This window comes from Parus major, chromosome 22 (assembly GCF_001522545.3).
Source record: "Parus major isolate Abel chromosome 22, Parus_major1.1, whole genome shotgun sequence".
NCBI classification, from domain to species: Eukaryota; Metazoa; Chordata; class Aves; order Passeriformes; family Paridae; genus Parus; species Parus major.
Genome location: NC_031790.1, coordinates 2156682 through 2172236, shown reverse-complemented (window position 1 = coordinate 2172236; position 15555 = coordinate 2156682). Strand labels below are relative to the sequence as shown.

General features: G+C 49.2%; 1 protein-coding gene across 1 annotated transcript; it reads right to left on the bottom strand.

Annotated features, from left to right (window-relative positions):
• Window positions 1-3528: 3528 nt before the first annotated feature.
• Window positions 3529-14190, bottom strand: STC1 (stanniocalcin 1). The gene is made up of 4 exons (XM_015648623.3): window positions 13631-14190; window positions 10952-11094; window positions 9612-9823; window positions 3529-6454 (listed from the first exon to the last, which is right to left on the bottom strand). The coding sequence occupies exons 1-4, from the start codon at window positions 13746-13748 to the stop codon at window positions 6184-6186; spliced, it is 744 nt and encodes a 247-aa protein (XP_015504109.1). The 5' UTR covers window positions 13749-14190; the 3' UTR covers window positions 3529-6183.
• Window positions 14191-15555: the final 1365 nt, after the last annotated feature.

The following is a 15555-nucleotide window of genomic DNA, read 5'->3' as shown; positions in this document are numbered from 1 at the left end:
GAGGAAGGGAGGAAGGGAGGAAATGCCTGAGGAGGATCAGGAGCCTCCGGGGCTGTGGGGACACGGAGTCATTAGTCAGCAGATGGCACAGGAGTTGTGCTGAGCTCCTGGAAAAAAAATGGGGTAAAAACCCTGGAGTGCAGAGCAGGCAACCGGCGCAGGTCCCTTCCAGCCTCGTCCACATCTCCCAGGAATTCCCGAAGGGGTAATGGCTTGGAGCATCCCAAACTCATGGTGGGAAAGGCCCAGTTCTGTCCCCTCAGAGGGTGGGGAGGGGCTGGGATGGAATTCCCAGAGAATTTCCCCATCCCTGGAAGTGTTCCAGGCCAGGCTGGGCAGGGCTTGAAGCCACCTAGAACAGTGGCAAGGGTGGCACTGGATGGGCGTTAAGGTCCTTCCCAAGCCAAATCATTCCAGAATTCCACAATTCTGGGATTTCAAAGCCATGGCAGAAGTGGTGGGATTTGCTTCCCACTCTGGAACTCTGGCTACATCTGGCCGGATTGGGCTTTGTTTTGCTTTTGGTTTTTTTTTTGTTTTTTTTTTTTTTTTTAACAGGAGATTTATTTAGATTGAGGAAAGATCTCTTGGATTCCGGCCCGCAAACGTAACTGAAAATATCTGGATTAAATCAATTCCCAAACCCAGAATCGCTTAATTTTTCTCTCTCTGATGTCATCCCACACTGAATTCCCAGACATGGTCCTGCTGGAATCCAAACCCAGAATTCCCAGGGCAGGAGAAATGCCTCAGGACTTATTGGCTGAAATTTCCTACTTGTGCCTCTCCCCACCCTTCCAATCCCTCACTGGGCCAGGAGCAGCTTCCTGAGCCAGGCTGGGAGATGTCTGAGGCTGTTGGAGGTCACCCCAAGCAGCCCAGGAACTGAATTGAAATAAAAAATATTTAAAAATCCTGGTGAAAAGCACGGCTCCAATGGGGAGCTGGGATTTTCCAAAGGCTGCCAAGAGGAAGAGGCTCACAAGGGTGTGAGCTGTGCCTGCCCAGGCCTGGAAACACTTCTACAAGGGTCAGAATTTTTTCCCTAGATCAGGGATAGAAATTTATCCCACAGGACAGGGATGGATGGAAATTTATCCCCAGGTCAGGGATGGTTAGAAATTTATCCCGAGTTTCCCTCTCCACCCTTTCCCCTTCTCCGGATGGAATCTGCATATCCAAAAACCCAAACTGATCACAGTTATTTAAAGGGAAATATCACTGGGATCATCCTTGGGTGCCACAGTCCGGGTTATCCTGGACTTTCACTCAGCTTAAACATGGAAATCAAAGAGGGAAAAGAGAAAAAACTCTGTCTGTGTGGGAATAATGCCATCCCCTATACTGGTTTTACTTCATTTCTCTGGGAATTTTTTTAGTCCCATTTCTCTGGGAATTTTTTCAGTCCTTCATTTCTCCAGGAGGTTTTTCCCTGCTTTTTATCTTTCTCAGTTCCTGGGAGGCAGGAAGGGAGGGCTGATCCAGAATTTCATTCCCAGCCCTTTGGAAGTGTCAAGGATCCCACTCTTTCTGCCCTCCCAAAGCTGGCAGGAAGGGTGAGGACCGGGAAAATCTGAAATTATTTTCCCTTTGTTTCATTGTGAATCTGCAAAAAGCCCCCCACAGACAAGACAAGAACATCCAGCCAATCCTTTGGATCTTGGCCAAATCAAATTCCTGCTGTTTTTCCAGGGGAAAACCAACCAGGATTTTAATGCTTCCCGAGCTCTCCGTCATCTCTGAGCCCAGATTTCCTTTTCCAGGACTCTTTTCTTCATCATCAAACCCAGATTTCCTTTTCCAGCACTTTTGTCTTTGTCACCGAGCCAAAATTTCCTTTTCCAGGACTTTTGCCTCCATTATCAAACATAACTTTCTTTTTCCAGGACTTTTTTCCTTGTCACTGAGCCAAAATTTCCTTTTCCAGGATGATTTTCCTCCCAGTTTTTCCACCACAGGTTGATCCAAGCCCTCTGCTCCTGCCCTTTTTTGGGAATTCTGCTCCCTCTGTTACCAGCACTGACCTAAATGTGTTCATTTTATTCCCAAAGCTTCAAAAGTTGTTGAAATTCTGGAACATTTTCATGGTTGGGAGCTCCAGGTGGAAGCATCTGAGGGAATTTCCAATGGTGTCGGTAATGTCCATAATTATAATAATGAGCTATTAATATGAATTATAATGAATTAGTTTATCTTAACACTTATTTGTGTTATGTATTATTTTATATTACTTTATATATTTATATAGACTATATACTCATTAATTATTAATTATATTAATTATATTAATTATATTACTTTATATATTTATATATTATTTTATATTACTTTAATAACACAATTAATATTGATACTGATGTGAATGTGAATATGAATAATAGTACTAATATTAATGAGAATGCTGCAATAATAATAATGATGATGATGATAATAATAGTAGTAATAATAATAGTAATAATAATAGTAATAATACTAGTAATAATAATAATAATAATAATAATATTGCTGCAACACTCATAGTGCAGGGGGTGGGATGAGCTCAGCTTTAAGGTCCTTTTAATCCAAACCTTTCCGTGATTTTTTCATGATTTTTAGGGCAAGAAATCTCTTTATTAATCCTCTTCTATTCCTAATATTTGTTCTCTCCTGTGATGGGAAACTGATTTTTTAAACTCCACAACAGCTTTTGGAGCAGAGTTGGAATTCAGCTCCCACTTTTCATCTGCCAATGATTAAATTGATTTCGAGGCTCCAGTGGAAATACGAGATTTCCCGTCGGAATGGAATCCACATGGAAATTACGAATCCAGGGGGTTTATTTCCCTGCAGCTGCATTCATTAAAAAGCGCTTCTGCCTTAATTAGCAGGGGAAATCAAATGCAATTAGCAGGCCAGGCCAGCACCACTGGATTTATTAAACAGCCAGAGGAGACAGTGGAGCTCTGATGCTCAGTCCGAGGAAAATCCAACATTTTTAATTTATTTTTTCCATTTAAACATTTTTACATTAACACATTTGTAATTTTTAATTTAATTTTAATCCAACATTTTCAATAAAGACTCAGATGCCAGAAAACCCCTTCAATTTTACTTTTTTTATTTCATCGCAGAAGAAAACCCAACGTAGGCCTCATTACATTATGCATCTTTAATTATAAAAATAAGCAAAGAAAATAACTCGCCTCTCTCTCCTATGTTTCAAATAACCTTTATATGAACGCATGGAGCTTTACAAATGTCATGGAAACAATAAATAAAGACATATACCAGATATGCTCACTGATTATTCTAGTACTCAGCAAAAAAAAAACAAAACAAAAAAACAACCCCTACCCAAAAAACCCCAAACTCTCTCCCTTTTTCCCTTTTCTAGATCTCTTTAAATTATAAATACAAATAACGCAGATTTATCATGGCACAAAAACGTCTAAAGTGCAAACAAACTGCGAGACTCATGTGAACCTTCCCCGCCCCCAAGAGAAAATCCTTTTTGTGACGCTCCAAAAATAAAGCAGAGATGAACTCCGAGGTGAAATTGTTGGACTCGATCTTGGGGATTGTTTCTGATCCCAAGGGATCCAAACTTTTCCAGCATTCCCAAGGGATGGGAAGAGCTTCCAGATCCCCTCTCCTGAGCAGGGAGAGCTGGGAGTGCCCAGCCTGGTTGAGGGATGAGTGATCCCAAATTCCTCCCTGCTCCAGCATGGGGGCAAAAGGGTCCTCAAAGCTCAAAAATCAGGAATTGTGGCTCTTTGGGACATGGATGGCACAGAGGGAATACCCTGGGCCTCTGGGAGATGATTCCCTGGGGCACCGCAGCAAATCCCAGCAGGGGGAATCATCTTCCCACTCCTCTTCCCACCCATGTTCGGGAGACAAAGTTGAAATCGCTGCTGGAAAGGGAAATTTTATTATGGCACCCCAAAGAAATGATGGAACTGGGAGGTCCAAGACTCCTTCCCAGCCCCGAATCTGCTTCAGGCACCTTTGGGACTGCAGAAAAATGGGTGGATGGAGAAGGCGCTTTCTGTGGGGAATATCCCTGCCCAGGTGTCCTTGGAAAGCTCTCAGAAGCTTTGGGATCCCACAGCGCTGGAGCACTGGCAAAGCCTCCCAGGTGGGGTTTGACCACTGCCCCGAGCCAGGAAAAGATTTTTTGTGACCAATTCCCAAAGAAAAACACGGACTGGATGCACAAAGTCCATCAGAATTCCCTGGCTCCCAGCAGCCTCGGGGTGGGAAGTCAGGGATGCACTCCCAGCATCGATTCCTAAATATAAACCAAATTTTTTGGGTCGGGACATTCCAGAAACTTTTGGTTTTCACCTCTCAGAAATTCTTTGTGTCAGCCTCTCAATCCCTGCCTGATTCAGGAAGGAGCAACTTTGCATCTTCCTTGCCCTGGATGGCTCCATTCGGAGTATCCCAAAAAAAAGACAAATTCCAACCCTCCACCGATGTCAGCAATGTTTTTTTGCTGGTCCCAATTCTCTGCCAGTACTTTTGGGCTACATTTTGTGAAGACAGTGACATCTGAAACGTTGCCACTGCTTCTGGTTTTGATATTTTAGCAGCAAGTTCTGGTTTAAAGTCTTTGTGGTTTTCCAAACACCAAAATAATAAAGTTCTATTGCTTCAGGTTTCCTTAAGAAAAAGAGATCCCTCCTTTATCAGCTCTCCAATGATCTGAGGCAGAGTCTCCCATTCTGCTGAGACTCCAGGTGATGGATTTGGGATTGGTCTGGTGGATCCCACACCACAAAGGGGATTTTTTGGCTGACCAGAGCCTGGCTGCAGTGGGGGGCGGGTTTAGGGTCTCCCAGCTCCGCTCCTCTTCCCAGAGCCCGCTGAGGAGGAGCAGGAGGATGGAGGAAAGGCAGCTCCTGGAACGTTGATTCTGTGTCCTCAGCCTTCCTGCTGGAGCTGGAGACAATGAGGGATTTTCCCTGCCTTTCCCCAGAAATCCTGAGGGATTCCCAAAGGATCTGATAATTCCAAAATCCCCTGCCTTGGGTCTAAGCACGTCTCCTTGGGGACTGCACTGACCAGCCTGATCTGGGTTTTTATGGATTTTCCCTTGATTTGAGCTCTGAAAGTCTGTTCCTGGCCCTGCAATTCCCATCCTAAACCTTCCCCCTCCTCCTTTCCAGAAAGGCCACAGAGTGGAAGGTGAACTCTCTCCTGTGACAAAGCTGCTGCCTCCAGGAAACACAAAAGAACAACAGAGAAAGAGCAGACTTACAAAACTCAATTCAGGCAATAAAGTTACTCTGTTCTGCTCCTTTGCACCGGGCTCTGGTGGAGTTTATGTGCAGTACAGACAGATTTTAGCACTGTTTATACCACAGTTAGAGCAAGGCCTTTAATACTCTAATTTTAAGACAGGCTTTGTTTCTGTTAGGCTTCGCTTAAAGCTTCAGGCAGTTAAATACAGTACAGAGAAACACAACGCACAAGTGTGGGACCTCCTGACCGGCTCCTGGCACCTCTTTCCACAGTAGAACACATCCCTCTCCCGGTTTTGGGGTTTGTGGGGTGGTTTGAACTCATTTTGCACCGTGGTACCAGGTCCTGGCAACTAAAACCATCCAGCGTGTTTGGTAAATCCCAATTTTAACGTGTTCACAGTGCCTTACTGGAAGGATTAGGGCTGAGGGTGACGCTACAGGACTGGAAACGTGGCATCCATGTTCCTCCATGGCCAGCACAGATTCATGACATGAATTCCACGGATGTTTTTAGGATGTGTGAGAGTTTTTAGTGCATCTTTTGTCACCTGCAAGAGAGGACCGGCTCCTCCTGTCAGTGCCGAATCTCCAGGCCTGGGTGGCATCAGCGCAACAGTTTGGGACAGAGCTTTGCCTCCAAATGTCAGGAGTTTGATATCTGAAGGAATGACCGCTGTAGGGATCTACTTAAGACTAAGAATCTTTTGGGCTAACAGATTTTTTGTGGGGAAGAGACAGAGCTGCTTGGCAGGCGGGAAAGCTGCGACACCGAACACAGACCAATGCAGAAGTGTTGCTCGAGAGGAACAGAAAAGATGAATGAACTAAATGAGCCCTAAGGAGTTAAACCTAGCTCCTGGGGGGTTAAAATACCTACAGTCCTCTGGCTTTGGGTGCAGCACTCTCCTAGAGCAGAGCCCTCAGCTTTGGTTGTGCTCGGCCTCCCCCAGCCCTGTCAGGCATGTTCGGTGGAGCCGCGCTTGGCGTGGGCCGGAGTGGAGCCCTCACCTCGGAGGTTCCTGAGGAGCAGCTTCAGCTTCTGCGGCTCTGAGATCCTCCTGCGCAGGAAGTGGCCCTGGGGGTGGCCCTGGGCGCAGTGGTCACTCTGCAGCAGCTGGAACAGGCTGGCCATGTTGGGCCCCAGCTTCTCCATCAGGCTCTCCTTGATGGTGCTCACGGTGTCCTCGTCGCACTCCAGCAGGCTCCTCACCAGCTTGTTGTAATACCTGCAGCACAGCGACCTCGTTAGCCCATGCTGGCCCCCGGCCAGGCGACAAAACCATGAGAATCAGGATCCTAAACTCGCTCAGAGCATGATTGGGATCAATTTCTGACGGTGTTGTCACGGCTTTTTTAAGGTTGGGAAAGGCCACGTCCAACCTTGTTGTTGCTGCACTCAAAAACCCTGGGCATGGTGGTGCCGTGCCCCTGGCGCAGGCAAGGAACACCAAAATTCTGATTTCATTGCCCTAAACCGGCAGCTGCCCCAGCTCTGGGAGGTGAGGGAGTGAGCTCAGTGGGTTTGGAGCAAGCCTGGTGGATTGGGAAGGTAAAAACGAGGAGCTGAGAGACATAGGAATGGGTTAAAGGGTGTAATTTACTCTCTGCTAAACACCTGAGTTCCTGGAGCTTTGGGAAGGAAAATAATTGATATTGGCAGCAGCAGATGCTGCTGGGATGCCAGCCTGGCCTGGCCTCTGCTCCAAGGCAGAGCCATGGTTCATCCATCCCTGTGGCACCATTCCCTCTTGTCCCCCTTGTCCGCCTTATCCTTCTTGTGCCCTTGTCCCTCTCCCTGCACAGCCTTTACAAGGAGCAGAGGGAGAAGCAACTCAGCCCAAGGCTGGCAGATCCTGGATTCCCTCGGGACAGAGCTTTAGGACACACAGTCCCTTGTCACTTCCAAGCCCACCAAGCACAAACCCCCGAGTGAGGCTTCCCTTGCCTCCTCTCCAGCTGCATCTTCCCCTTACAGCTGCCCTGGGCACAAATTCCTCATCCAAGGAACAGTCAGGGAGTGGTGCCAGTCTGTCTTCCCAGCCCTGCTGAGAATTTCTCCTAGGAATGCTCCTCCGCATGGCTTGGAAATCACCTGGCACCTCCCTGCGCCAAGGAACATCTTCCCAGGGAGACAAAGTCAGGGAAAAAGGGCAGCAGTCCCACGTTTTCCTGGGATTTCTGCCTGAAAGGACATCGGGGAACTTATTTTAAGCACTTTGAGGTCACAGTGACATTTTTCCACAGGAGCAGAGAGGAGAAAAACCTGCAGTTGGAGGAGGGGAAGGAAGAGGGAAATGAGAGTTCCCATTCAAATCCCTTTCCCATCTCTCAGCCCTGGCCTTTGCAGCAGCAGCCAGGGGAGGTCGGCTGAGGTCAAAGGACAAAAGGAGCAGGCTCTGGCTCACTCACTGGGAGCGAGGCCTGAAGTGGAGATGAGCAAAGCTGAGCTGGCCACATAACCCGGCTTGAATCAGACACAGAGCCCACCCAGACCCACTTCCATGCTCAGATGCTTTTCCAGAGCCTGCAAGAGCAGGACTGTGAGGAGCTTTTCCTGCCCTGCTGCTCCTGCCCTGAGATTAAATCGCAGGAAGATGCAATGACCTTTAAATACTTCCCCTCAGCAGCCAGGCCAAGTGTCACGTTCTAATCCTGTGGCTCTGCTGGGCCAGGGGCTGGGAAAGCAGGATGCTCCAGGAGCCTCGGAGCTGGGAAATCCTGCTGCTTTTGTTCCTCAGTGTGGCACAATATCCTCTGCCTCGGGCTGGGGGAGGAGGGACCCCAGGGCTTGGTGCTCAGAGCATCCCCAGCACTGCCTGAATATTCCCCTGTCTCTCTCCAAGGGCTGAATTCCACAATCCATCACTGTAACCTGGGACTCCACAGAGATTTTCTGCTCCCCTCCCAACCCTCCAGAAAACCTCTTCCAAATCTGCTTGGGGGAAGCACACACAAGTTTCGTTTTTACTCCCTCCGGCAGAATTTTGCCTTCCCAATTTTGCCATTTTCTGGATAGACAAGAAAGAATTTCTCCATCTCCAACAGTGTTTTCTCTACTAGGAAATGGATTTCCATGATCCTTGCTGGTCCCTTGCAGCCCTGGCTGTTCTGGGATTCTCTGAATAAATTGATGCTAAAACATGATGAAACATATTTATCACCTGCACAGCTGTCCTGGGACAGGCCTGGAAGTTTGGGATGCTTCTGGATCCAGCCAAAGCCACCTCAGAGGAGCTGAGGTTTTGGCCACAGCCAGGCCCCAGCTCCCAGTGCTCTGCTCTTCAACCCCAGGGTTACTGACTCGAACTGCTCCAAAAGGTCTCTTTTATCCCAATCACAAGACTCAGCTCTGATTTTTCCAGGATTTGGAGGAAGAAATCCCTGCCCCTGCAGCGTGACTGCAGCAGCCCTGAAGCCTCCCTGTGTCCCTCATCCTTGGAGGATGGGGACAGGGCAGTCCTGCTCTCAGGGAATGGTGCCAGCAGCATGACATTCCCGTTCCTGTGGGTGGCAGGAGCAGGGACAGCCCCAAAGCAGAGCAGTGAGAGCACCAGGCTGGCCCTGGAAATGAGAGATGCTGTGTCACAGCACACTGGGGTTACACAGGATCAGGTTCCTTTCCTTTGTCCTGGTTCCTTTTGTTTTTCCTGGTTTTTTTGTAGCAGTGTGGTAGCTCGGAGGACAAGGATTCATTTTCCAGGTGCCATAGGAAGCCCAGGAAGGGGATGGCTGCAGTCTGGAGAAGGGAATAAGGTGGCAAGAGATGGAGAAGGCCAGGCTGGACAGGGCTTGGAGCACCCTGGGATGGAGGAAGGGGTGCCTGTCCTTGGCAGGGGTGGGATGAGATGGGGTTTAAGGTCCCTTCCCACCCAAACCATTTCATGATTCCATGATTCTCTGAAGTGCTCAATGTGCCAGACATGCTGAATTAATCAACCTGATTTGGGATCATTAACCATTATAGTGCGCTCAAGCAAAAAAAAACCAAAACATTTAAACAAACTCCAGGCTTTGGGGTAAGCCATGTGTGGGCAATTTTATGATTTTTTTCTGGAGATGCTTTTAAATATATTTCCCAAAAGGAGATATAATACTATTTTTTGTATTTTGTATAATTTGTATTTCCAAAAAGAGATTTTTCCAGAAAGGGAAATATGCGTATTTCCCAAAATGAAAACCAAGTGTATTTTCCCAAGAAGGGAAATAAATTAATTCCCCAAAAGAGGAGGGGAAAGGCCACTAAAGCTGAGCAGGATTTGAGGACGCAGAGAGCTTTACTGGCCTAAGCTGCTTTAGGACCTGTAAACCTTGAATCCCCTCGGCCCCTCTCATTCCCTCCTATGTGATTCCCATTTCCGATATTCCGGGGACAGCCCCACGTACCGGTTGGAGAACTGGTTTGGGAGCTGCACCACCTCGGTAATGGCCTCGGGGTTGCGCCTGGCGATTCCGCACATGTCCAGCTTGCTGTAGCACTCCTCCTGCACCTCGGATATCATCCTCTGGAATGTGGAGCATCTGCGGATGGCCAGGAACACCTTGGACGTCACTCCGTTGGCGATGCACTTCAGGCTCTCCTTCACAAAAGCTTTTCCCTGCAAACGGAATAGAAACACTTTCAGCTGCAGCAAAATTCCCGGGAATCCAAAAGAAGGGGAAGTGTTTTGGATACTCCACCAGGCTTGGCTGTGCTAATTCCCCTCCTGCAACTACAGACCTGCCAGGCACAGCAGGGAACAGGACTTGAATTCTCCAGATTTCTGCAGAATTTTCACTCCCAGCAGTTGGGATGCTCTGAACTCCCATTCCCAAAAAATTTTAGGCAGTGGGAATTGTTGGTCTGGAAGTGCCAGGATCAGAGCTGGAGCAGTTCTACCCCTCAGATTGATTTAACATCCATTTAGCAGTTTAACACTCCTGCTTCAGACATCAAGAGCCTTTACCAGCTTTTAAATCTGTCCTTGGGAGTGGAAGCACAGGGAACAAGGGACTGTGTGGATTTTGGGAGGAAAGCACAGAGGGAAAGGGATTTTGGCAGAGCACATCCCTCCAATATTATCTCATTTATTCTCCCTGGCCACGTATTCCCAGACCCAAATACTTACAAGTCAAAGCCCAGCCCTGTGCCAGGTCATACAGGCAGGAGATTTATTTTGTTAGAAGAACATTTCTGTTTCCTCTTGGAGAGGAAACCTTGCTCTCCTCCCTACAGAACCCTCCGTGCCAAGGAGCAGGGAACGGATGGAAAAAGAGCCCTGGAGAACGCGCTTGGAGCCAAAAATGGGGGCTGAGAGGAGCAGCTGAGCAGCAGGAAGGGCTGCAGGGAGGGTTAATCCTACCCAAAGCACAACAAATTAAGGCAGGCATTGAGCAGGAGCGCTTTAGAACCCACGGGACTTGTCGGGGACATGAAAAGGCGGCTCCCATTTATTCCTGACTGGGTTTGATCCATTCCCAGACAGGTTTGATCCATTCCTGGTTGGGTTTGATCCATTCCTGGTTGGGTTTGATCCATTCCTGGTTGGGTTTGATCCATTCCTGGCCAGATTTGATTCATTCCTGGCTGGGTTTGGTCCATTCCCCGTGGGGTTTGATCCACTTCCCTTGGGGTCTGATCCATTCCCAGCCGGGTTTGATCCATTCCCAGCTGAGTTTGATCCATTCCTGGCCAGGTTTGAATCCTAGCTGGGTTCATTCTTGTCCCCTCTGTGCCCAGGCCATACCTGAGTGTCGAATTTAGCAGCACTGTAGAGGAAGGACTTGCAGATGTCGAACATGCCGTCCGTGTCACACGTGGAGTTCTCCAGGCAGGCGAAGGCACCGCAGCCCACCTGGAGGGCACTGTTCAGGCACCGAACCACCTCGGCTGTGGGACAGAGGCACGGCAAGGTCAGCACACGGACACAGATCCCAGCCCGCAGCCAAATCCTGCTCCGGCACTGCCGCTCACACCCTCTCCGATGCTCAAAAATCTGCCATGGAGCCAGGCTGGGAGAGCTCTGCCTTGGAGAAGGCTCCAGGGAGACCTCAGAGCCCTTTCTGGTGATGAAAAGTGGATTACAAAAAAGTGGGAGAGTGACTTTTTATCTGCACAGTGATAGAACAGCTGGAAATGGTTTTAAGCTAAAAGAGGAGAGATTTAGGGCAGATATTAAGGAGAAATTCCTTGTTTGGAGGGCAGCGAGGCCCTGAAACAGGGTGCCCAGAGAGGCTGTGGATTCCTCATCCCTGGAAGTGTCCAAGGCCAGGTTGGAGCACCCTGGGATAGTGGGAGGTGTCCCTGCCATGGCAGGGGATGGGATGAGCTTTAAGATCCTTTCCAACCCAAACCAGTCCAGGATTCTATAATTCTATAACTCCATAATTCTAAAATTCCATGATTTGCTGAAGATATGACCAGCACCCCAAGGAACAGAAATTTCAACTACCAAACCCCTGGAGGCTTACACACAGATTAAAAGAGGCAGCACCCCACGGTTCTTGCTTAGATGGGGACCCAAATATCCATCCCAACCCAATCCTGACTTCAGGCATTTACATCTTTATCCCAACTCCCTCTAAAGAAGGAGCAGGGATGAGGATAGGCCCACAGAAAGCTCTGGGTGCTGAGGTCTCTTCCTCAGTCTTTGGGAGCAGCCTGGAAGCACCTGCCTCACAAAACCACTCCAAAAATGAGCTTGAAAATGAGCAAATGCCAATGAGCCAGCAGGAAAGTGCGCTTTTTGGGAGGTGTTTGTGCTCTTCTAAAATGCCTGAATTACCTAGAAAGAAGATTTTAGCTTGAGAGTCAATTCTCAGCACTCAAAAGGACTCGATCCAGCAGCTCGTTGCTAAAACTGCCCCGGGAGTTTGAAGGCGTAGCAAAAAAAGGTCATTTTTTGCTGCGGGTTCGGGAGGGGAAGGGGAATTTGGACAGAGAAAGTTCAGGTAATGGAGCTCCGGGGATAATGCAAATCCCGGAGGCGGCGGTGCGCCCGGACACGAGGGGATCCGTGTCATCCCGGCTTTCTCCGAGCAGATCCAGCGCATTTGAACAATGAATCAGCAGAATTGCTACATGATTGCCCTGAAATTAGCCGGGATTAACCTTTCTGGGTGAGTCGAACATCTGTCCCCTCCCGCGCCTGGGCAAGGCACGTTCCCTGCTCTTGCAGCTCACGTTACCAGACATTCCTGGGGAAGAAATGCGAGTCCAGGGTCCCCCATCCAGCCCCGAGGTGTGGGAAAAGCAAGGCTTTACTGGGAGAGAATACACCTTATTAAATCTAAGTTGTATCCTAAAGAGAATTCTTTATAACCGGGATTTTTCCCGAAAAAAAAAGGAGAAATATTAAAAAAACAAAAAAAACCCAAACCTCCCCCAATTAACCCCTCGTCGTTCCGCGCTCTTGCTGACGTGCCTGAAGGGAGGAATATTTGGTAATTCATCCCTTCCCCGGTTCGTAACCTCCCGCAGCACGAGCCAGCCCACTAATTAGCTTTCCACAGGTTCCAATTAGAACTTCGCTCGCAGCAGACTCCGGCTGCGCGAAGCTTTGATTGTTTTAGGCATGGGGCGAGAGGGAGACCCCACGTTCCTATAGCAACCAAACACAAAAGCAAAATCGAGCAAACACCCCGCTCCAGCGCCGCAGAGCCTCGCGGATCTAAAATAAGGCAGCTGTTAATGAGCACCGAATTAGAGTTTTAATATCTTTGCGGTACAGCAGGAGGCAGAATTTTAATTCCCATTGTTCCAGACAATGTCTCCAAGTTATCTAAGCAGCAAAGTCCAGACATCCAGGATTTTTTTTTTTTTTTTCCTCCATTGTGAAAGCGAGTTTGTTAAATGTCACCGATGTATTTTTACAGTGGCAGCTGACCGATAGCCATCAGTTTGGGACAATCGCAGTGAGCAGGGGACAGTTTCTAGGTTACTGCATTTTTAAGAGTGGCGGCTCTGGCTCCCCCTCTTTGAACAGCCAGATGTTCACAGAACAATGGGTCGGTCCCAGCCCCGCGGATTTTATCAGCTTCCTAAAAAGCAAGGGATTTAATACCAGAGCAGCGCTGCGACTGGGGAAGGGAGAGGGATACATGCAAGCAGGAAAATAAAAATGATAAAAAAAGTGCACGGAACTCATTGAGGAGCTGGGGGAGGAGGGGAGAGCTCGGATTGCATCCTCGCAGAGCTACCCTGTCCCGGCTCCTACAGGAGATTCCTGCTCCAGCTCTGCACCGACAGCTCCTGCCAGCCCTGAAAGGAACATTTGTGCTGCCAGCCGGTAAGTTTATAAGGGGAAAAAAAAAAAAAAAAAAAGGAAAATATAAATGAAAAAGAAGAAGAAAAATCAGCAGCAGAGAAATGTGAGACAGTTTAAGGCATCGGGGCTGAGACTCCGAGACCTCCTCACTGGCATTACCTGAGTTCTGGGCTGCCACCCGCGCTTTCCTGGGGTTCACAGAGTCATTCTGCTCAGCTTCGTAGGACGCGGATGCACTGATCAGCAGCAGCAGGAGAAAACCAGACTTTAGGAGCATTCTCTGACAAGTTTCCGCTAAGTGTGGGGTTGGGTTGGTTTTTTTTTGGTTGGTTTTTGGGGGTTTTTTTTGGGTTTTTTTTTTTTGGATGTGTGCGCCTCTCCTCTTCCACTCCGGCTTGAGCAAAGATGTGGAGCTGGATACGCGCTCGCAGGAGGGATGGAAGGAAGGAGGGAGGGAGGGAGGATCCCGGCGAGCCCGGGGATAAGCGCAGGGATGTGCGGAGGATCCGGGTGGCCCCTCTGGCTCCTGCTCGCTGGGGGACCGGGAGCTGCGAGGTTTTTATAGCCGCCCTTATCGGTCCCCCCCGGGCTGCGGAGCCAATCGGCGGCGCTGGGCAGAGCCAGGGGAGGACTGGACTCATTCTAGCCCCACAAAAACTGCAATTTCACAGGAAGAATATTTTCCAGCTCATTAAAAGTACCTACCAAAGAACAATGAGCAAAAAGTTCATCCTCGGAGGAGCGGTGGGGAAGGGAGGGGAGCGGCCGGGGGGAGGCTTCCTACGGATCGCGGAGCTCGAGGAAATGACAGCGCCGCCCTAAAGCGCCCCCACCCCAAAAGAAAATCACCTGCCCTTTAGGAAAAGCCGTTCCCATCCGTCCGGGAGTGATCCCGGGGTTGGGACGGCTCGGGACGGGGCAAGGGGCGGCTTTGAGGGGCTCGGGGATGGGGATGGGGCTGGCAGGGATCCTCTCCTGCCCCGGTGCTCACCTCTCCCTGCGCTGCCCCAGCACGTGCGAGCTCCTGGACTCGTCCCTGCGCTCACGTAGGCACATGCAAATCCTTCAAATCCCTCAAATCCCTCATACCTGCCCCAAACCTCGCCTGCCGCCTTCTTAGCTCCCCTCACCTGCACAATTCCCTCCATCAAATCAGCTACTCAAACCTGCTCCCCAAAGCCCAGTTTTTGGGTGTTTCGTGGTTTTCTTCATCCCCCCCTCTCCCTGCTCCAAACCCAATCCTGTTTTTCAGATTTCATAACGGGAGGAGGCACCCTAATGCCTGATTTAATCTCGGTTTTAATGGGCACGTAACAAGGATTAACGCACTGCAGGATTGATTATCTCGGATCCCAGAGACAATTTGAAGCTCTGGGTGTTTCAGTGATGAAAGTGCAGCAGGGCTGTTAAGCCTTAGAGCTGAAAGGAAATCAGGAAAAATCTCCAGATAAAAAATTACAAGTTCTTGCAGCTTAGAATAAAAACCCAAGGATTTAGAGACCAGGTCTGGTTTAGCTGAGCTAATTTGGATCCTGAGCACGCTTGGGGCTCTGCCAATCCCAGGATCTTCTCTGGGAAGGGGAAGGACTCTCAGCTCTGTGGTGCCAGGCAAGGAAATCCAGCTTGGATAGATCCATGGTACAGAATTCCTCCTTGAGGAACCAATTCCATAGATGCCATTCAAGTGGAGGTGCAAACCGCCCCATTTTGGGCCATCATGGCAGCTGAATTTAAAAGGCAATAAGGAGGAAATGAAAGAGAAGCAGGAGGAGGCTCCATCCATGGAGCTCCAGAAGCTGTGCCCGCTGCTTTGCCTCATTCATGCCATTTTTCCCTTGGGAAAATGGGATTCTTCTGGATCCTGCCCATCTCTGTCCCCGATCTCTCCCAGGAAGCCGCTGGGAAGGTTCGGGCAGTGCTGCCTCATTCCCGCTGGTGTCGGCTGCATTTGCAATGGGAACAGGAGTGAGGTTGTGCTCCTGCCCGGGGGTCACAGGAACAGCTGCGCCAGATGTTCCAGGCACACTCCAAAAGCCCTGAAACAGGAGGGTTTCGGGTTTCGGCTTCGGTTTGGGACGCCGAGC